General features: G+C 28.3%; 4 protein-coding genes across 4 annotated transcripts; 3 read left to right on the top strand and 1 right to left on the bottom strand.

Moving 5' to 3' along the window:
- Positions 1-256: 256 nt before the first annotated feature.
- LOC124494607 (E3 ubiquitin-protein ligase PHF7) lies at positions 257-1,991 on the top strand. The gene is made up of 2 exons (XM_047057814.2): positions 257-804; positions 869-1,991. The coding sequence occupies exons 1-2, from the start codon at positions 438-440 to the stop codon at positions 1,693-1,695; spliced, it is 1,194 nt and encodes a 397-aa protein (XP_046913770.1). The 5' UTR covers positions 257-437; the 3' UTR covers positions 1,696-1,991.
- Positions 1,992-2,016: 25 nt separating this feature from the next.
- LOC124494608 (uncharacterized) lies at positions 2,017-2,732 on the bottom strand. Its single transcript, XM_047057815.2, has 2 exons — positions 2,589-2,732; positions 2,017-2,535 (listed from the first exon to the last, which is right to left on the bottom strand). Exons 1-2 carry the CDS (start codon positions 2,629-2,631, stop codon positions 2,030-2,032), a joined length of 549 nt encoding a protein of 182 aa, XP_046913771.2. The 5' UTR covers positions 2,632-2,732; the 3' UTR covers positions 2,017-2,029.
- LOC124494777 (calcium-binding protein 39-like) lies at positions 2,666-4,021 on the top strand. The gene has a single exon (XM_047058040.2). The coding sequence runs from the start codon at positions 2,828-2,830 to the stop codon at positions 4,019-4,021; it is 1,194 nt and encodes a 397-aa protein (XP_046913996.1). The 5' UTR covers positions 2,666-2,827.
- A 9,795-nt stretch (positions 4,022-13,816) lies between these two features.
- Positions 13,817-23,575, top strand: LOC124494464 (uncharacterized). The gene is made up of 2 exons (XM_047057635.2): positions 13,817-15,177; positions 22,578-23,575. Exons 1-2 carry the CDS (start codon positions 15,032-15,034, stop codon positions 23,143-23,145), a joined length of 714 nt encoding a protein of 237 aa, XP_046913591.1. The 5' UTR covers positions 13,817-15,031; the 3' UTR covers positions 23,146-23,575.
- The last annotated feature ends 212 nt before the right edge of the window (positions 23,576-23,787 follow it).

The following is a 23,787-nucleotide window of genomic DNA, read 5'->3' as shown; positions in this document are numbered from 1 at the left end:
TACAAAAAAAACCTATAGAATAGAGCAGGGAAAATGGCATGAAGAAAAATTACAAATTAGGCAGGAATATAATGATTATTTAAGGGAAAACGTACTGAAATTTTTCGATCTAACCAAACAATTGAAATGAAATACTTTAAATAGAAATTTTCAGAATTTAAATTCCAGAATTGCTGACTCAAATTATAATTTATTTAAAAGGATTGGAAAATATCGTTCATATAGGTCGTATCGCTGAGTACAATGTTATGAAAACAATTGACTCGAGCTGCAATTTCATTGTAAACACTCGATATATACCCACGACTTGAAACGGTTATAAAACGACGACCTAGCCAAGCAAGTTGGCGCCTTTTTGCTGTAGCTGCTTCTCTGGTACTTTTAACACAGTAACCATTTAGTTCTGGACCCTAGGTCCTGGATTTTTTATTTTGATTATGAAAACTCGATCAAAAGCAAAAGCTACTTCAACGTCGACGATGGCCAGCAGCAATAGCTCAACATCATCTCAATTGCCCGATGAAGAAAATCTTCGACGATTGCGATCTTATCGTATGATAAACATGAAAACATCGCCCACATCAGAGTCTAATCGCAGAAGAAATTCATCACGTCTTCGATCCTCGAACCATCAATCCACTGATTCCCATTTAAATGAAAATCAATATTCAACAACAAATTGTCATTCAACAACACGAACTAGAGATTTGACTAATTCTCCACGCAGATCATCGACATCACCAAGGTCATCACCAGTAAAGCCAAAATCAAAAACATCACCGACTAAACCTAAAGTCCCATCTGGTTTGATTGATCAATAAGGATTTCTCTATAGATTGATTTTAATTATTTTTTCTTTCTATCCTAGATGTTTGTAATTTTTGTTTCACCAACAATAAAGATGACCATATGTTGGGTGAACTTGGACATTTGAATGATATCACAGCTCATCTTTTCTGTTTATATTTTTCACCCGGTCTAAGTCAAAATGGCCAACATAATGAAGGTCTTTGGGGTTTTCTAGTTGACGATATTCGTAAAGAACTTAGACGAGGTGTATTACTCAAGTGTTCATATTGTGGTAAAAAAGGAGCAGTAGTTGGTTGCTCGGTACCAGAATGTTTAATAACATTTCATTTACCATGTGGAATACAGAATGGAGCTTTTTGTCATTATCATCAGGAACAGCAGCTATATCCATCATATTGTCGAAAACATTGGCCTAAACTGAAGGTACCGGCATTTAAACGTCGAGTATTATGTACCGTGTGTCAAGAATATGTCAAAAATTGTGATAATCGCGATAATAATTTGCTTTATGTTGAATGTTGTAATTCTTATTATCATCGTGAATGTTTGTCTAAAGTCGCTTATCATCAGGGTGAATTCAATTTAAAATGTCCAAATTGTAATGATCTGAACAAATTTGTACCAACATTGAAACGTGGTGGAATATTCGTGCCGAATAGAGAATCAACATGGGAATTATCTGGCGAAATGTCCTATGATGATGTACGATTTCAATGCGATGCTGAAGAATGTAAATGTGAACGTGGCCGAGATTATAATGGTGATGATGAATGGGAACTATTCTCCTGTGATCGTTGTGGTGCGAATGCCATACATGTTTCCTGTGCTGGATTCGATGCTGGCGAAAATCATGAATGGTTTTGTGAAGTATGCCGAAATATATGAAAGATAATTCGAAGAAAAAAATCATCGAAAATATTGCAAATCATTCAAATTTTGTTTTCATTTTTATCCATCTGTGTTAATTTGTCTTCACAGGAATTCAAAGCCATAAATTATTAGCGATTCCTTCTTGTTTTTCCATTTGTACACCAAAAAAAAAAAAAAAAAACAATGATAATAATAATAATCTGTCGTCATCTTATTTTAAGTTCGTTAAACAATACTATACTTTCTCTCACAATTTTCTTTGTTTATTTGTTTTATTTAAAATCATAATAATAAAGTTGTAAAAAACAAAATCTGAATTGATTCTTATTTGAATTTAGATATATCATGATTAATTGGTTGAATTGGGCATAACGTAAGTAATTGGTGGTAATGTAAATTCTGTAGTTGTTGATGTTGTGCTTGTGGACGTGCTTGTTGATGATGTATCCGAATTCGTTCTAGTCGAAAATGGCATCCTTTGTGTACTGGTACTTCTCTCGCCGTATGGCATCGTCGTTGAAAACGGAGTTGTTGTCGTATATGTTTTATTGCAAGGATCAGGAATGGTGCTATTTAATGCCGATATTAATTGTCCAATAAGTTGTTGTTTCATTTGAGCCATTCGTTCAAAATATTGTAACGTTTGTATTTTAAATTTATTGAAACTATCGAATGGTGGATACGGTTGATTCAAATTAAAATTAGCTGCTCCCGACACTGTTTGATTAAGATAATTGAAAAAGGAATTCTTTTTTCTTTCAACATCGGAAAGAAAATCCAATGATCGACCTTGATGTTGTTTTATTTTGATTGCTGAAGATCCATTTGATTGCCCATAAATTTCAGTCACCAAAACTACAAGATTCATTAATTCAGATAGAGAACATGTATGAATGCGATAAACTTACCGATGAGACCAATAAATGAACAAAGAAAAATTTTGATTAACATTTTCAAGGTTTTGATTATAATCAATTGAATGAAATTGAATTTTTTTTTTCGTTTAGAATTTGGAACTTTGAAATGATTTCGAATTTAAAATTTTGAGTCGTATTTATTGATGCCAATTTTTTTTCATCATCTAATTCAGCTTTAGTGCCGTCGTTTGGATATAAGGGAATTTTTGTTTTATATCGGTTTCCAAGCAATGATCTTCAATGAAAATAACGACTTTATCCATTATCGTCGACCACAGCAAATTGTTTCATTAATACGAACGGAAATTTTTGCAACGTTGTCCAGTGAGAATGAAACGATTGCGAAAGCTAAACATTTGAATAAATTGGAAAAATTAATTGAACAATTTCGCATCAATCTTTGTGGAAATTTTTATCGCCAACCTTGGAAAGAACATCGAAATGATTTTCGACTTGAGCGTGAATTTATTTCGCAACATATGCTAGGATATTTCATATACAACATGGATCGATTTGAACGGAAAAAAATTGCCGAAAACTATGTCAAAATTTTTGTACACATTATCACAAAATATGCATATGGTACCAGGAGACCGTTTCTGGAGAAATTGGAGAATAAAAGTCCATTATTGTTAAAACGATTATTACATTTCCTGGCTACCGATCCGGATAATTCTATTTTTGCTGCTAAAATGTTATGCTGTTGTTGTCGACAATTAAAAACATTAGCATTGAAATTGATTGATTTTTATTCATCAGATTCTACAACAGCAACAACAATGTCAACATCTTCATTGATGCCCGTTTACATTCAATTATTAAAATCATTGATCAATAATAATGATTTTAATCATACCGTACAAATTGTCAAGGTACTCAATGAACTTTTATTGACTAATATCGAAGTTTCAATATATGCTTTCAATCGTGATTTGTATGTTTTGATTGAAGTTTTCAATGAAATATTTGCCAGTGACAAAGCCAATTATTTTGTTCGATTATCGATGCTAAAGTTGTTTGGACAATTGATACAGAATCGTCATTTACAGAAATTAATACAAACCTATACGATTAGTTTGAATAATTTTAAATTAATATATGGATTGATGAACAAAGCAGAAAAAGAAAATCGAAATGTAGAATTTACAAAACTTTTCGAAATCATTCGATTATTTATTATGAATCCAGTGAATACGGAAGAAAATACTACAATGAAACAGATGTTTATTGATGAATATAATTTGTTGATAAAATTCATAGGCAAAGCACAACGTATTCGATCATATACGGATATTGTTTTGTTTACACCAGAATATTCAGACGTAATGGATCGATTGAATAAGATCTGTAATCCGAATAGTGTAACTCGTGAAGAAACATTCGGTTCGGAACTAAGTATAAAAAGTTTAAGCTCATTGATTTAAATCAGTCAGCAATGTTTGATTTTTCTAAAAATAAAAATAATAACCAATTATCGTATCAAATGTTTAGATGGAAATTTTCATGAATCAATGATGATAAATGTTTTCTTTGTTCACAAACTGATCAATAAAGAAAATGTCAAAATCTTTAAAAGCTATGAATGTCTGAATAATTTTGAATCAATTTTTCCATTGGTCATCAGAGCAGAAACACAAAGCGTTTATTCTAAATCGAGGTCTGAAATATTTTTTTCAAACAAAAACCAAATGAGATTACGATTTTCTTTTTTTTTATTTCAACAAAAAAAATCAATCAAACCATCTTTTGTCTAGGCTGAATGTCAAAATGGCCATGTTAATTATTATTAGCATCTGTGATTGCCAATCATATCGATTCATGAGAATCAATCTATTATATTAAAGGTGCCAATCGACTTGTATTACATCAGTATTAATCAACGTAAATCAGTCACTAATCAATTGATTGATCAATCAATCAATCTGACATCAATTCATTTGACCACTCTGTCAATTTATTGAATAAAAATGTGAATCTCATCAGCAACATGGTGATTTCAATATATAATTAGATTAAATGATATTTTTGGTGATGTGAAAATCATCATTCCTCTTTCGAAATTTGATTTTCACAATACAATATAAGTGGATATCATAAAATTGAAAAAAATATTGATGATTGAAAAAGATATTATGAAATCTTTATAGAATGACTATCGATTAGTTGAAAATTTTCACGCCAACCTTTAAACTGATAATTTGATTATTCAAATTCAAAAATCGCATGCAAATCTACAAAGGGTTATCTAAAACAACATTCGATTCAAGCATAAAAATTCATTTCGATCACATTCATCTTTCATTAATCAATCTGCAAGTTTTTAAATCCAAAAGATATATAGTGATTTCGATTAATATAATAATATAATTGAATTTTAATGCACTCAAATATGTAGAACATTTTAAATTATCATCGTCATTGAAATTGTATGGTTAAATGTGTGAATTTAATTTTGAATAATAATAATAATAATAATTCAATTGTTTATTCAACCAATTCATCCTCAATCAGATCGATATAGGAAAATAAATATTGTTCTCGTTACTCGTTATTTTTTTTGTCTTAAAATCGTAATATTTACACAATACATCTTGGGACAAAAAGTCACACACACACACACACACACACACAGACATATTGATTTGACTACTGAAAAATATGACGAGAGTAACAATCATAATTACAATAATAATAATAATCTTAATCAATAAATGCCGCTCCTGTCAAACAACGTGTATATACGATTGTTGTTTTTATGTAAATTTTAAACACACACAGCCGATAATTTTTAACCGCTTTGATATGGAAATCATATGTGTGTATGTATATACATTGACATGATCAAATGAAATAGTAGGAAAAAAAACTCATGTATATATCATTTATATAGCCAAATCGAAATGTGATATAGATTTTTGATCAAGATAATCGATCAAAAATGATTTTTTTTCCAGTTTTGTCACCACCGTACAACCAACGAAAAAACAGGATAATGAGAAAAAAAAAATCTGTGGCTGTATACGATTTTGCAATTCAGATAAAACCATATGTTTGGGTTGTTTTATTATTATTATTATTATTATTATCGTTTCTAATCCGGAAGTCTTGTCAGGTGGTTGTTTTTATGTTTATGCGGTTTTTTTTCTAATATTTTTATTTCTTACAAAACAGATTTTCATCATTCAGATTTCTGGATTTCTCATTTTACTCTAAATAAAGATAAAAGAGAATAATAAGCGAAAAAAAACGTCGATAATGATAAAGATAACGAATTTAATAAGAAAAACGACGACGATGACGACAAAAAAAAACCGAGAAGAGTTTGAGCTGTAAACATCCTTCAAATTATTAATTACAATAATACAAAGACGTGCATGTACTTTGAGGAGAAACTCGAATGTTAAATACAAATGTTTACCAATATATATGATCGGATAAAGTAACCATCATCAACAACAACAACAACAACATTTGACCAATAATCAAAAGATTTTTTTTTAGAAAAAAATAGAAAATGAAAACGAAAGAAATGGACAGCTAAAAATCTACCATCAACAGATATTTAAAAAAAAAACATATAAGGGCAACAGGTTTGGTTTCTGTCGTTGATCTCTATCGATGGATTTATTTTTTTTCTCTCTCTCTCTTTTTCTATAACATTTATTTTTACCCGAATAAAAATGAAACAGAAACGCTTGTTGTTGTTGTTTATTTGGTGATGATGAGATTTATGTATAGCATTATGGTGTAGAACGATTTTACACTGATGTTCACGATCGGTGGTTTTTTTTGGAAAATAGTTATTTTTCACTTACTAGATTATATTTTCTTTTCTGGCTTGGCTGGATATCCTTTTTGTTTCCATCATTTGGATCGATGAATAAATATTTTCGAATGGATGGTGGTGATGATGATGATGATGATGATGATAATAATAATAATGATGGCATCGATGGTGATGATTATAATCCGGAAATATGAACATTTTCCCCTTATTTATCTAAAACAGTGTATTTGTCTTATGATTTTTTTCCCATTTAATTGTACAAGTAGGTTTGGCTTTGATTTCGTCGTTTTTTGGTTTTTATTATTTTTATTTTTTATTTTTTTGCTTTGATTTCATTGATTCCAACTCAAACAATCGGATATCTTAGCTTTAAAAAAAGAATGATCAATTTTTTGTTCATTTAACTTTCACCAAAGTTAACTGAAGAAAAATAAGATCGTTTTTTACTAGGAAAAATATTGGAAAATATGAAAAAATTAATCCTCTAACAAAGTGATGATAGTTTTTGTGAATGGAAAAAAAACATCATTTTTCTTTCGTTACAATTATCACATCGATTTTCCATTTCAAATTCGGGCGAATCTCTCTTCTTATTGTAGATTATATGAGTGGTAGAAAATCCGAGCAACAAATCGCCGGGATCAATGGACAAACGAGTGCATTTTTTTTTTTTTTTGCCTCGTGACATAATAATATTGTAGCTGCTATATAATACTATAATATCGATAAATAGAAATAAAAAAAAAATCGATATTGATAGATAAGAAAACAAAAATCACGTGCATTTTATAACTAAAATTGAATGGGTTATTATTATTTATAAAATGATCATTGGTTATTTTTTAATTTGTAGTATAACTGCATGTATTATATCATAATCAAAATGCCAAGTATTTGTGTGCAAATGATGGAAATTTTATTTCTATCATATCTGTAGCCTAAAGGCAATAAACATATCATGGATCAATCTAGATAATGATTGATCATCATTAGCATCATTGATGGATTGAGATTCATCGTTTTTTTTTCATCAAATCGGATTTTTTTTCTGATTTGTTTTCAATCTGGTTTTCAACTACCTGGCTATCCAATATTTTTTTTTTTGCCTACTTTATCACTATTTTTTTTTTGTTAAATCGGTATTGATTAAACAAATCAATAGCCATCTAATCGGTTTGTGATAATCCTTGCAGCAGCAGCATCATTATTAATTCGATTTTTTTTTCCTGAAAGAATGATAAAGAGAATGAAAAAAATAGAGGTTATATACAAACTCATACACACACACGCACACAAACACTCATTATTTTCTTATGATGAATACTCAATAATGTCTATAACAACCATAACTATATATTTGTTAATTTTTATTGTTGTTTATGTGTTGAATTGATTGTTGTTTATATGTGAATGTCTGAATATATACATTATATTAAACTAATAATAATAAATTCGGGACATGGTCGTCAATTGTAGTCAATGGTCGTCTGCGAGAAAAAAAAATCGATATTTTTATTTTTGAAGGACTTTGTGGTAGATTGGGTAATCGTCAAATCATGACATGAACATGTGTATTGTTTGTTTAATTTTCATTTTTTTTTTGGCCTCTCGATCGAATCTATTCAGTCAGCCATTCATCCATCTGAATTTCCTATCTTCAAGCGTAGGCCGTAAGGAAGACTAGAAAAAAAATTGACGACTACAATCAATCAAATTGTTTTTTTTTTTTTTTGATTTATTCTCTCTCTCTCACACACAAATTGAATCAATTGGAATAATCATTTTTTACTCGTCCTTTACAAAAAAAATAAGTATTGCAGATGATTATAAACACAGTAGTAATAATGATGATGACGATGATGATGGTGATGGTTTTTCCGTAGTCTCACAATACGATGATGTTCATTGGAATGCATTGATCCTACTCAAAACATCAGTGATGAAAATGATTATCATTGTTATTTGCATGTATGTTGAACCGATTAAATACCGAAATGTAAAAAAAAAATTTCATGATTTAATTTACTTTTAAGCTAAGCTTTAGGCCATTTGTCAATGATTTTTTTTTCTTGAATTTTGCATCTTCAATTGAATCAATTATCATATCTATAATGATGAATGTCCGCTTCTGGGTGAACTCTGTGGGCAATGCATCATTTCCTTTTTTTTGTGTTCAGAAAAATATCGAACACGTGTCCGAAAAAAATGGTTGATAATTTGTTCAATAAATGATGATTGAATAAATTTCTCAATTTTCAATTATGAAATTGTCGTTTCTATTGTCATTTTCATTTTAAAAAAATGTCGTATATTATATGAAATAGTAATGACAATATTCATCATTTCAGATTATTTTTTTCAGATTTAATCAAAATGATTATGAAGATGATCATTTCCAAAAAAACGACCATAAAAAAAGAGAGAGAGAGAACGAGAGGAAAAAAATCAACAACCCGACATAACAAACCTGGTAAACTAGCCCATTTTTTTTGGCTTGATTATTCTATTCTTAGAAATAACGTAAAAAAATATTTTTTTTTCACTCTTATTTTCTATCAATAACTTTCAATTTTTGAAACATCATCAATTTGGATTGTTGATCATGAGATGGTAAATTTAAATTCATGTACATTCAAAAAACAAAAACGAAAAAAAAACATCTATAATGATTAAATAAATGAATTTTGGTTGAATGAATATTTAATGGAGAAAAAATTGATTCTAATTTTGGTTGAAACATCTAACCATCGATGTCGACACCTGGAACCATTGATCATCATCATCATCATCATCATCATGTGTATTATCATTAAGATAGAGAAAAAAAAAATATTCATCTTTCGTGTTCGTTATTTTTCCCACATTGGGCTATTTATGTTGTGTTAATTTTGTTGTTGTTTTTTATCATTCAATTAAATCTAATCAGTTTGATGATGATGATGATGATAATGATGATTTAACCGGCCAAAAATTTGAATACATTGCCAGATATTATTCAGTAAAATTGGACATTGCAATTTATATCACGAAAAAACAAGTAAGAAAGAAAAATCGATCAAAAAAGGCAAAGTTTAGGTTAGGTTCAAAAAAAAAACAAAGTTTTTCTCTGATCTATCATTTTTTTTCTTTCGATTATATCGTGAAGTAATTTTCATTTTTATTCAAAGTTCACAAATATTACTATTTTTCTATATATGTTTGACGATTTATGTTTGTAACGATAAATGTACAACTGTCATTTTGGTTTCCATTTTTTTTGTCTGTCTGAAATATACGATTACCCAAAACAAATTTCAACCGAAAAAAAATGAATCGTATAAATTAATCTTTCAAAAAAGTAATATTCTGAAAAAAATGAGATCAAATCATCAACGATAAAAGTAAAAACAGGTTGAAACAAAGCCAAAAAAAAAATACATGAAAATTCTCTATATTCAAATCGATTGATAAGATTATTAGTCATGCTCGTATATGCAATGTATATTATGTTTGTTTGGTCAAATATTTAGATGGATTCATCATTTTTTTTTCGTTGAATAATCGCCACCTAAACAGTTATTTATGAAATTTTTTTTTCAATACACAAAACCAAATATATCAATGCTTTAAAAAGTAAATACAACATATATACCAAACTCAAACAAAAACGAGAAAAAAAATAGTAGTTGAAAAACGAAATTCGTAACTACAATAGGATTGGTATATATCGACAATCATCTCGATCTTGATGATGATGATGATGATTGATGAATATTTGGTGGCCATTATTAGTTACAAAAACAACAACAAGTAGCAGAAAAAAATGATGTTTGAAAAATGATATTTTAACCATTAACACACACACACACAATCATTTTATATTCAATATATCTGGACAAAGATGAATATCCATGATATTAGAGAATGTTTGATCGATATTTTATTGAGATGAATTACATTATATTCACCCACAATTGATTGTGTGGAAACCGAAGAAAAAAAAACAATAGAAGAAAAAAAATTACGAATACTTTTTTTTGGTTGATGGTCAAACTAAATGATTGTCCCGGTGATGATAATGTTGAAATGATGATGATTTGCATCCATATTTGTTTTTCCATTGTTTTTCCATCATCATTATCATCATCATCATCATCATAAGGAGTAATGATGCCTACAGCAATTCGGAAATCGATTTAAAACGCCAACGTAGTGTTCTGATTTTTTTTTATTTAAACAGATCTTTGAGTCAAAAACAAAAATCTGGAGCAATTAAGAGCAATGGTTTTTTTTCTGAACACACAAAATTGCCGATGCCAAGGAAAAAAGACAAAAAAAAAATTTCGGCACGTGATTTTGTTGTTGTTGTATCCATAAACCTTTTGGATACTATTTTCTGAACATAATTATCGCTTTTTTCTTTGTTTTTATCCATCAACATTATTATTATAATTTTTGAAAGATTATAATTTGGTTTTTGGATAGAAATCAACACACATACACACACAGGTAAACACGCATAGGGTTTCTTTTCTTACATTTTGCCATTGTAAATTTTGTTTTTATTTTTATCAAATGCGCCTAGATTTCTAGTTTTTTTTTTCGCAGACTTACCCATGTAATATTTGAGTGTGTCTGTATATGTGTGTGTATGTGTGTATAATTTCCTCATCTAATAATCACATGTATGTCCATTTTAAGTTAAATTTATACATGCTTTAAGAATAATAAATTCGCAATCTGAAAACAACAACAACAACAACAACAATCAACCGTCATCACCACAATTATAAAAACATATATGTGATGATGCTTATAAAAAAAATAGATTCAAACAACAGATCATTGAAATCGATTGATGAATTGGATAATCTTATTGCATATTTATCTGTATGTGTTTAGAAATATGAAATTTTTAATCATCAAGATAATCTAAATCCAAAAGTAAAAGAGTGAAAGAAAAAGTCTTATAAAAATCAAAATTAATGATCAATAATCGACGTGATTTGTAACCATCATCATCATCATCATCATGAATGGTTACCATTTCAACTATAAAAACAAAAAAAAAACCTGAAAAATGTGTATGTAATACCTATTAGATACAATAATAATTGTGGTTTTTTTTGGATGGAAAAAATAGAAAAAATCTAATCTATTGCGAAATTTGTGTGATAAACGGATGAACGGATGAACGAATGAACGAACGAAAAAAAAATGAACAAACAAGCGGAACTACACATTAGTGAAAATGATTCGATCATCAATATCTCTTTATCTGTACATATAGCATATAGTCAATTAAATCATCATTGATTGGCCGATGTCGATGATGATACAAACAACGATGATGTCGTTTTTTTTTATTTTTAACTCATCATCATGAGCAGGATCATCATTATATTGTAAAAAGATACCCGATGGGCCAAAATGTCCCGATAGAAAATGAAAATTGATGCTCACCATCTATGATGATGGTAGAAAAATGAAAATAAAAACCAACAAAGTGTCCATAATCATTTTGAGATTTTATTTTTCTTTTTATCTCTCTCTCTCTCTCTGTGTCTGTATTTTTTACCCGATATTTTTCTTCATTCTTTTTAACTCATTTATTATGCTAATGGATCATGGATATAGTATATTCAATCGAATGATCACACAACAAAAGGAAATGAAAATACCGTGAAAACAAAAATAATAAAACAAATCAGTTCCTTGTTTGTTTGTAATAAAATGAAATCGATGACAACGGAGATCAATGAAAAAAAAAAATGAAAATAAATAAATAAAAATTTGATTACCTTACATGTACTGAAAATTTGATGACAACAGTGGTGATGATGATATTCAACATTCATCATCATCATACATTAAATCTTATGAAGCCAAAAAATAAATCTGAATTGACCCAAAATGGTGATTGATTCAATTTGGCAGACCAAAATAATAAAAATAATATAATGATGATGATGATAATCTTGACGAACGATTTGATTTGATTAAAATGATGATTATAATGATGACGTTTGCCGGTAAATCTTCACACACACACACAAGTAAATTTGATTGGTAAACTGACAAATCCCTTTAAAAACAAATAATCAAGATGATGATGCTGCTAAAATGATAACATGATGATTTCAATGACCGCGATCCACACACACACACTGTTCACAGAGGGAAAAAAAGAAAGTTTTTGCACTTAATTTTATTAAGTTTCAATTTAATGAAGATTTCCTTATTTTGTGCATAGTTCCAGAAACCGTAAACAATATATAATGAAGAAATTAAAAACAACCAACTAATGAGTGAGTTGAATGGATCTTCATTCTAAAAAAGATGAATGAAAATGAATTTATTTTAAATTTTCATTAAAGTTACAGCCTTCTAATTTTGTTTTTGTAACGGTCGATCATCATCATCATCATCATCAATATTTTTTTTCCGTACAGCTGTTCCAAATTCAAATAAAACTAACGTCATATAGCTTTTATATACAGATTTAAGATGGTCAAATTGATTCATCTTTTTTCCCATCGGGAATGAATGATGAGAAAAGTGAAATCAATTGATTGAATCCTGTTTTAGTTACCATCATGATAAAATGGGTCAAATAGATCGATCCTGGATCATCTCATCGGAAAAAAAGGATGACCAGACGATCTTTAATGCTTTTGCCAATTCGGTATTGTTTAGAAAAAAATTTTGAAAATGATCAACTAATCAAATCATCATGAATTGTCTATGTTTTCATTTTTTACAAATCTTGCAATCTCTTTATATTCAAAAAACTTTTCAGAAAAAAAATTATGTTTAAATTGGAAAATGGAAATGACATTCTAACAAATGATACAATGATAACGATATTTATCATTGACATAGAAAATCTTTGTCCATCAGCGTCATCATCATTGTCGATAAAGATGACAACGACAACAACAACAACAACAACAATAAAAACAGGAACATAAAAGGGCCAATTGTACCGAATGTCGATGAATCGTTTTAAATGAATTATTATATAATACACAATGATTATCATTCCATTTTCTCCTAATTTTCATTTTGAATTTTTCAAAATTCGAATATATTGGATTATCTCTCATTTGATGGTTAATCGTTTGGTTGATTGGTATATCGATTTTATAAGGATAAAATCCGTATGCAACTACTACTATCAACTATTGCAACCATATGGAACCAGATATCAAAAAGAAATAAACAAGACGGTTGAAATAATGACGATGATAATCATCATCGTTATAAGAAGATGAAGTAGGAAAAATGACTTCCAAAAAACCGCATAGACATGACTTGAAGGAGAGATCATGATGATGATGATCATGCAAGTCTATGGCAATTTCTCTTTCATTTTTTTTTATATTTGTTCCATATACAAATACATTCATACACACACACTTACATATAAATTCTCTCGCTCTCTCTGGCTCTCTTTCTTTTTTTTTGTATTCACTTGGGATCCAAAGATTTTTTTCCAAGTTTAAGTTTCCACTTCATTTATTGAGATCCTTACGATCGTTTTACCGTTACGATCTGTTTGTATCCTCTTGTTTGTTGATCATCATCATCATCATCATCATCATCATGATCTAACTAGCTAACTAAACCAAAATTGTTTTATCATTTATGGTGAACATATATTCCGTTTGTTCATTAGCAAATAATTAAATCGTGTTTTCCATTTATATTGATGCAAATCTTATGATGAAATTCAAGATTCAATGAAAGAAATTTTATTTTTTCTGGTGTGTGTGTGTGTTTTATGTGTTTAGATCAACAACTGTTTGATATCTAAAAAAAATTTGATTTATTGAGTTTTTCAATTTTATTTTTTTTTCCGTTCCATTTTTTTATACCATAGAGTGTTCTTGTACAGTTATTTTGTGTTGTCTACAAAGTTTGTTTTTTTTATTCGAATTTCGATTAGAAAAAAATTGACCAATTTATTCGATTGGATTTGGTCAATCATTGATCATTATTATCATCATCATCATCATCATCTTTATCTTTGGGTTATCTCTAATGTTGTTCAATGTAAAATTATCATTTGTTTGGGTGCTGGCACACCAAAAATGTCTTGATCAAAAGGATAAAGTTGAAATTTTTTTCTAGTTTTCTACTGAAAAAAAAACAAATCTTTTTTTATAGAATTCAATATTGTTTCTGTCGAATATTTTTGTTGTTGTTGTTGTTTTTTATGTGTTCTTGTTTGATCCATCGATTGTCATTTTGTTTTGTTCATATTTATCATCATCATCATCATCATCGTCGTCGTCGTCGTCATTATCAACAAAAATAGCAGCCACCAACACATACACACACAGAGAAAAAAAGAAAGAAATTCATTTGTTATTTCAGTTTTAAATTTCTGTATATTGAATGCCGGTGTGTTTTATTCATCATTGTGATTTAAAATAATCATCATCATCAACAACAACAAAAACAACAACAACAACAACATTGCCATCATCATCATCATCATCATCGGAAAAAATACAAAACGCATCAACGTCAGAATTTTTGTTTTTTGATTGTTTTTTCCTTTATTTTCACTTCTTTTTGGTTGTGTATTGCATCATTGTTTCAATTATTATTATAAAATCATCACCATCATCACCATCACCATCGCCATCATCATCATCAAATAATGATGCATCCAAATCTAAATTATTTGTCTACGCCTCAGTTATTTTGGGCAATCATAATTGTAGCGTCCATATTGTCGTTATATACAAACAATATATTACTAGTCGAAGCAACTATGGGCATGATACCATTCAAAATAAAAATTTCGTAAGTGATAATAATAATGATTCATATATGTGTGTGTGTGTGTGTGTGTGTTTGGTGTGTTTTCCATAAGACATATTGAAAAATTTTCTTTTGATACAAAAATCTGTTTTTTTCCTGGAATTTTAAGCACAATTTTTTGTTGTTGTTGTTGTTGTAAAAATAATATATTACATAATATGGTTTATTGGAAAAAAAATTCAGGAGAGGGGGAACAAACAAAAAAAAAGTTCATGATGATCAATTGTCAATTTTGTTTCAATAAAAAAAAAATGATGGAAAACGACGGATACACACACACACACACACACACACACATAATATCCATTTGAAGCGATTAAAAGTTCAAATGTTTGTTTTTTTTTCTCCATTCAGTTTGGTCATCAATTTTTCGTTATTTTTAAAATAATTTTACATCATTAAAAAAAAGAAAACATTTTTGTTGTTGTCGAATCGTATGAGAATCGAAAAAAAAATATTAATAATAATAATATTCAAAGAAAAAAAACGAAACAAAACAAAAAAAAAATACGAAAAAAATCCGGAAAATAAACACAATAATAATAAATAAATGATGACTTCATTGTCATTGACAACGATGGAAAAAAATATCAATTTTTTTTTTCATCACTTGTAAAATGAATGAACACAATTTTTATTCTTTCCAAAAACATTCAAAATATGAACAATATTAGACAACTATACTATGATATTGTTTTGTACCGGAGGATATATCATCATCATCATCATCATCATCTCATTGAACATTCGTGGACATTCATATTTGACCGAAATAAGAAAAAAAAACATATTTGACCGATGATTATTACAATTGTTATTTCATTATAGTGATGATGATAATTTGAAAAAAAACATGTGTAGTGTAAGAGAGAGAGAGAGAGAGAGAATGAAAATTTTTTTCAATTTAAAATGTCACATATTGTCCAACGACATCCATGATTTTTTTTTTTTTGAATGTATATCTTCAATTGTAAATTGCATGTCATTGCATAAAAAAAGACTACTACATTTGAACGGATGGATGATGTTGAATTTTTCAGTGAATAAAAAAAAAAATAAATAAAATAAAAAGTGAAAGTGATACACGGTAACCGAAGTGAGTGATGGCAATCATTCAAATTTTTTTTTTCACTTTTCATTCTCTTTTTTTTCTTTAATAAATTGAATTTTTCTTTTTCATTGCTGAACAACTGTCGGATCATGTGAAATTTCATAAGCATTTTTCAATGGTATTTTTTTTTATCCATTTCAAAGGTGATATTCACTCATTACCATTATCGTGAGGAATGAAAATTTTTCCGACGAATTTTTCCGACGAAATTTTGTTGTCGTTGTTGTTGTTGTTGTTGTTGTTGTTGTTGTTTTATGTCATTTGTCACCACATAGTGGGAAGAATGAAATGGCTATTTTTTGGAAAAAAAATAAATCGTTAATTTAGTCCAAGTGCACATAGATTATCCTTACCGATAATATTTTTAAATGAAAATTTGTCATTCATGAATTTTCTCTTTTGTTATTGATGTCATTATTCGGATACATAATATCGGACAAGTAAAGTTGTTGTTGTTGTTGTTGAATAATTTTTCATTATCAAGTTAGAAGTGAAAAAAAAAATTCCACGTGTGTGAATGTGTCTGTATCTTCAGGCAAAATAGGTTGAATTTATTCAAGTTTTTCGTATTTTTCACCCATACATTATACACACATACACACACACAAATCGAATGTATCATAACATTTTTTGAAATTTCAAAAAAAAACGACAACAATAACGAATAATACAAAATACATCTGTTCGGTGTAACGATGTCAGTGAAGAAGTAGAAAGAAAAATCTTTTTTGTATGTGTCTGTGCATGATAATTTCATTGCTACTGGCAAATATGTGTCCGTAGTAAAATCTATGAAGTTTTGAATGTAAATATTTGAACTTTTTTTTCTTGTTTGCCATTCGTCGTTATTTCGAGAAATTGTTGATCATTCATTTCATTCGATTTGATCATCAATAGTGATTGTATAGAATAATTATTATTCAACTTTAATATGAAATGTGGATGATAATGAGCATAAGCATTCATTTTTTTTGTTGTTGTTTTGTTTTGATTAAACTAAAAAACAAATGGATTATATAATTTTTTTTTTACTTGGATTCATCATCATAATCATCCAAAAAAATCCAAGTTCAAGTTATTTGATTTAGTTGAAAAAAAGGTGTGTGCATGTTTTTTTTCTTTTTTTTTGTTTATTTCAATCTAACTGAACATCATTGACCGATCAGCTGATCAAATCAAATTATTTTTTTTTCACTCATTTTGTTTCTTATTGACCAACTTTCTTTTGAAAGTATTAAAAAAAAAAATCTGGACTTTTATTTTGGCCATGGTGTTGATGACAAAAATTTGATGATTTTAGCAATTTGATGATAATAGAAACAAAAAAACGAAAAATAAAAAAAATATCTGACCTACTCTATAGAGTGAAAGTTTTTTTTCTGTTTTGTTTTTTTTTGTATGGAAAACATACAAAGCGTCAAAACGTTTCGCAATCAAACAAGAAACGAAGAAGAAAAAAAAACAAATGAATCGATCAAATCGTTGTCCGGTAATCGATATATCAGATAAAACAATCAAGTTTTTTTTCCACACATTTTGAAAAATTCATTGATGTTTCATTTTTTCTGTTCCATGATTCAATTCAATCATCATTATTTTATTTTTTGTTATTATTATCAAAAGTTTTCAATCGATAAATCAACCCAATCAACAAGTGTTGAAATGAAAAAAAAAATTCAGAACAACACAAAAAAGAAATCTAATGGCTTTTTTCTCGCCTATTCATTCATTCATTCAATCCGATTCAATGCATTGTTTCTTCCTTGAAATTATTCAATTATTTATTTTCACAATTGCATCATCAAATGATTAAACGACAAAGATTTAAAAGAAAAAAAACAAAGACCATTCATGGCAACAATACATAAAATTGGAAATCGAAATTGATGGAAACCCCAACAAAAAAAAAAAAAACAAAACAAAACAAAACAACAGATAAACATGGTTGCTGTGTTTGCAAAAGACAATGGTTGTTCGTATTTTGTATCCAGCCAAAGTCAAAATCAAAATTGATCTAGAAAAATGTTTTTTTTTCTTCAAAATATGAAGAAAAAAAAATACCTAAGGCGTTCATCTTTGCCATTATGAACAAATGAATAATCTATTTATTTATCATCGAAAAGAAAAATCATCAACAAGGAAATGTTGACTCCGGTTTGATGCCGTTGATGGCTATGCCTAATTGGGCTTGTTAAGAAGAAGGAAAGAAAAATGCCTAAACTGTTCCTGGATCATCGACTACCGGAAAATAATCGATTTGTTTGTAATTAACAATCTTTATTAGCCATCATTTTGGCAAGAACTAACAAATGGAAAACAAAAAAAAAACCAAATTGAAGATTATTATATAATGACTTATTCGTTTTGTTTTTCGTTCATTTTCTTTTAGATTTTCTTCATTGAAAAAATTGTAATGAAATGAAATCGATTTACATGGCAAACATGAACAAGTTATATTATATGATGAATAATGAGCTTACAAGTTGAATCTTTACTATTCAACTGCTGAATTGATTATGATAAAATCGATAATTGTGTGTGTGTGTGTGTGTCTCTTTTGGTCTCTGATTGTAACTTTTAGATAAAAACAATGAAAGGAAACATTTTTTTTCTTTGCAAATATTCATACGGAAGATTGTTTTCACTATTATCCGATTCAACAGGTTGTCATTTACTTACACAGTAGCCATTTATTAATCTGATCATAATTATATAGAAATCGGATCATAACTTGGATGTGTTTTCTTTTCAAATTTGCATTTATAATGGATTGAATATTCATATAACAGACGACAGTAGCCAGTGTTACTGATTGAAAAAAATCCATGATTTCTGCCATTTGAATTGCTGTGATAAACTGTGAAAAAGTGTTTGTTTTTGTCGATGATGTTTTGTATTTGAAGAAAAAAATACCAACAAATTCAATTTTTCGATTCCGATTATAACATAATCTTCTTGTAGATAATAATGTAGATAAAAATCAGTACGGACACCGTAACATCCATTGCTTTCATTGTAATCATCATCATCGGTGGCATGATGTGTGTGTGTATATATGCATATGTGTCATCTAATAATGATCATACCATCATTGCATTTGATTTTCACTATATCATCATTATCATTATCGTCATCTTGAATGTTATGATATTGATGATGATGATGATGCTGAAGGAGAAAAAATGGCCATACGTACGTTACTATATGATTGGTAACTTAAAACTTACGTTAATTCTTTCCGGGATTATCTTTTGATATTTTATGTATGTTGTCGTTGTTTTCACTTTCATTCATTTGTTATTATTGTCCATTTCACTGCAGGATAGCTTCTAATACAATCCTTTTTTTGTAGTCTGCATTTTTTTTCTTCAAATCATTTTATTTCATATTAATCATGATCATTATTCACACGATAAATCTTTTTCAAAAATATTGATTGGTTAACATTGAGTCGAGCCAAAAATGTTCTAGAAAAAAAAATAGAAAACAAAAAACATTTCGATAACAAAAGTGAAATCAAAACAAACATGAAATTGGTAAAAGAAAAAATTTTATCCTGTTCCAATTGTGTTTTTTGTTTATTAATTCAATTCACATGATTATAAACAAACAAAACATTCATTAACAGCTTTTCTCACCTATTTAGATTTTTATTTAGAATGAACAAATGAATGGTAAACCACACAGTTGGTTTATAAATAGCAACAGGTTTTTTTTTATCATTTTTGATTAAAATATTGATGATAATGATAATGATAATTTTAGTTCTATGAAATAATCATAATCATATTTATCAATAATGGTTTCTATTGTCTCTTTCTATCTCTGTCTGTTTTTTTCTGAGAAACATGAACATTTCTATGCTCTGATTCCAAAATAAATGTCATGCAAATGGCCGTTAAAACGACGGTTGAATGAATGAAAACCAAACAATTATTCATTCCACATTATCATTAGTATTTGTGGTAGAATATTACATTAATAAATTCATATAAAAAATGAAAATTTTCTCTCAATCAATCATTATCGACGCTTATGGTTTTTCAAAGAAAAATTTTAACTGAAAAAAAACAAGAGACAAAATCATTAGCAGTAGTGTATTATTATTACCTGTTCGACTTTGTGATTATTGTCACTATACCATGAATTTTATCATTATATCATCAAAGATCATCGAAAAATTTGAATGAATAATGTCATTTGACACTGAATAACAAAAAAAAATGTGTATACATTCAGGTTAAAAGTTCATTGTTTATCAATACGATGTCATCTTTATGAACACACACAAGATGATTTTTTTCCTAAACAAAATTATATTACCTTCCATGTTCGTATAAATGTTTGTTCCGAATATTTTTTTTTGTTCTTAACAACAGCAATTAATGTAAAAACATGTAGAAAAAAAAGATCCGAATACAAGATCATTTAGGTAAATGGCACATAAAATCCATAAAAAGTAAAATTTCATTCATTCAGATTTTTTTTCCACTTTGTTGTAATGCAGGATATCTATGTATAGATCATAATCATTATGATGATGATGAGTAGAAATTTTTTTTTTGACCATATCAAATGTGTTCACGTGTTTTTATTTCTATCACATCATCGTCATCAACTAAAATGTACTTAAAGAAAAAAGTGTGTGTTAATTTAGAGATAAAAACAACGAAAACGATGGCATCAAATTTTCATTTCATATTACAACCATATAATGATTATAATCATCATCATCACGTTATGAAATAACGTGTTGTCGGTTTTTTTTAGATACATTCACTTGGTTTTAATCTGTTTTTTTATTCGATACTGTGTGTGTGGTGTGTTTCTAGCTCTCAGCATTTATTATATGATGATCAAGATGATCAAATTATCATTTCAATGAATTCAACAAAAAAAAAATCATAATCTAGATCAAGATGTATCTGTTTATTTATGACGTTACTACGTGGCCATATATTCATTTTTTTTGAGAAAATTGACTCAAAGATAATTATGTTGATTAAAAATTTAAATTTTATGCAAATTTTATGTAACACTACAAAGTGGTTCGGTCATCTTTTAGTCTCGATGGGTTTGGGCTTGAACAAAAAAAAAATTTTAATCAAACTGATGATAATAATACATGATCCGTGTCCTATGATCATTTGTAAATAAAAAAAAACAATTTTTTTTGACCCAAAAAAAACATTGATAATGATATTCATAAATAATGATCTCGATTTGAATTTTATTAATTTTGAAATGATGAAAGTTGATTAAAATTTGAGAGAAAAAATTATAATTGAATTATTCTCATTGTTCACCATCACCATAACAAGGTGGGTCTACTTTATAATTGATATTTCATAAAAATTTTTTGGTTTCCATTTTTTTTTTGTAACATAAAAGTTTTATGTTTCCCACGCTGAAAAAATGGACGAAATTGATCATCTTTCATCATCATAATTATTTTGATCAATTTTTCCATGAACGTATCATTGCTATAAAAAGCAAAAAAAAAAATAAAAAAAAACTGAATTGTAATGATGTTAATCATCAACATGATCCAGGTTTTCATTTTTTTTCACTTTTACCTCAAATCTTTACGTGATTTTTTTTATTTTGTCCAAAAATTATTATCATCATCATCTGGTTTTTGTATTCTGGTTTTGTTTCAACATCGTCAAACAAAAAAAAAAAATAATAGCCTGTGTTGTACTTATTGTATCTATGAGTGTATCATGCCAAAATAATGAAACAAAAAAAAATTGCCTGTTCTGTTGTTTTTTTTCATCTCTTTTTCCATACACGACATTTGACCAAATGGATAGCTATTTAAAAAAAATGATATATAGTAATGAAGGTGAAAATGGAGAAAAATAAATTTAGGCAGAAAAAAAACAAGAAATCAAAAGTGTTGTAGAATTAATTCAACAACATTTTCGACCACGTATCATTCATTGTTCCAGTAATATCACGATTTTTTGCAAGCAGTAAATATTTTCAAATTTAAATTGACAGCATCAGATTGGCTTGTTAAATGATCAGAGAACAAAAAAAAAAAAACAACTACCGGACTTGGAAAAATTTGATTTTTTTCCAAGCATCCACTACTATTATTATTAGAAATTTTCAAAGTTTATGAAGCGGTTGTAAAATAAACTTTTCATTTGATTTTATTGGTGAATTTTTTTTGTTTGTTTGTTTGTTTGTTCTTTATTCACACATGAATTATCAAATAATTTTTGCCTAATCCATCATTTTTTTTTTCATTTGTTTTATTATTTAGATCTCCCGGTGGTGGTGGTGGTAATAGTAAATGCTGTTATGGTGGTGGCGGAAGTGGATATATGATGAGCGGTAGTCATGTAGTTGAAGCATTCGATGATGGTACGCCATTAAGTTTTTATCGGCAACAAGTTAGAAAACTTTATGGTAAAGGTGGTGGTGGTTATATGAAAGGAGGCGGTGGTGGTGGTTACATGAAAGGAGGTGGTGGTGGTGGTTACATGAAAGGAGGTGGTGGTGGTGGTGGTCATTCGATGCCAAAATATAAAATGCCTTCATATCAACAATTATTTAAGAACAGTCTCAAATATCCAAATATCATGATGGGCGGTGGCTTTATGAAAGGTGATTCATTTGGTCCAATGGGTAAACATACGAGTAAAAAATGGAGAGGATATGGTCGTAGTTTATTGAAACAGATTAAAGAATCAGGTGGTGATGGATATGGCGGTAATGATCGATTGACAAATGTTCATGTTATACCAAGTGGAGCCAATGATGAATATAATGATTCATATTTGACAATGATTGCCGATTCGATTAAACATGAAAAACTACAAAACTATTGAACGAATGATGATCATCATAGTGGAATTGATTTTTTTTTTGTGAACAATTGTCAATTTTTTTTTGAAGTGGATTCTATAGAATTCAGATTTTGCCAACAGCGATTTTTTTTCTATTCTGCTGCTCGATTTTTTTTTATAATTATTATTATTATTTTTTCTCATATGTTTTTGCTTGTTCATTATTTTTTTTTCACTATTATTCATCATACGTACAAATTCCCGTACAAACACCGACACACACACATACACAAACACTTTTTTTATTATTTTATTTTAATTATTATTATTATTATTATATTAAACATTCTATGTCAATTTTAAATAATAATTCTTGATGTTGTACCTGTTGTTGATTTTGGATGTGCCGATATTAATTTCAAACAAAACAAAAAAAAAATGTTAATAAATTTTTTCCATATTTGTTTCCTCATTCGTTCTACGCGTGAAGCAAAAAAAAAAATTTGCATAATCCTCCTTTCTTTTTTTTGCATTAACAAAAAAATTGAGAAAAAAATTTAAATTTTGAAAATTATTTGAACTGTGCTGCCATCTCTTGACGTGGATTTAAACCGTCAAAAGATTCGAATTCATTATCAACATCGATTTGAGAATCAAAACACTGTTTTTGAAGGTAAAAAGCAA

Source organism: Dermatophagoides farinae, chromosome 3, assembly GCF_024713945.1.
Source record: "Dermatophagoides farinae isolate YC_2012a chromosome 3, ASM2471394v1, whole genome shotgun sequence".
NCBI classification, from domain to species: domain Eukaryota; kingdom Metazoa; phylum Arthropoda; class Arachnida; order Sarcoptiformes; family Pyroglyphidae; genus Dermatophagoides; species Dermatophagoides farinae.
This window is presented reverse-complemented; position numbering and strand designations above follow the sequence as displayed.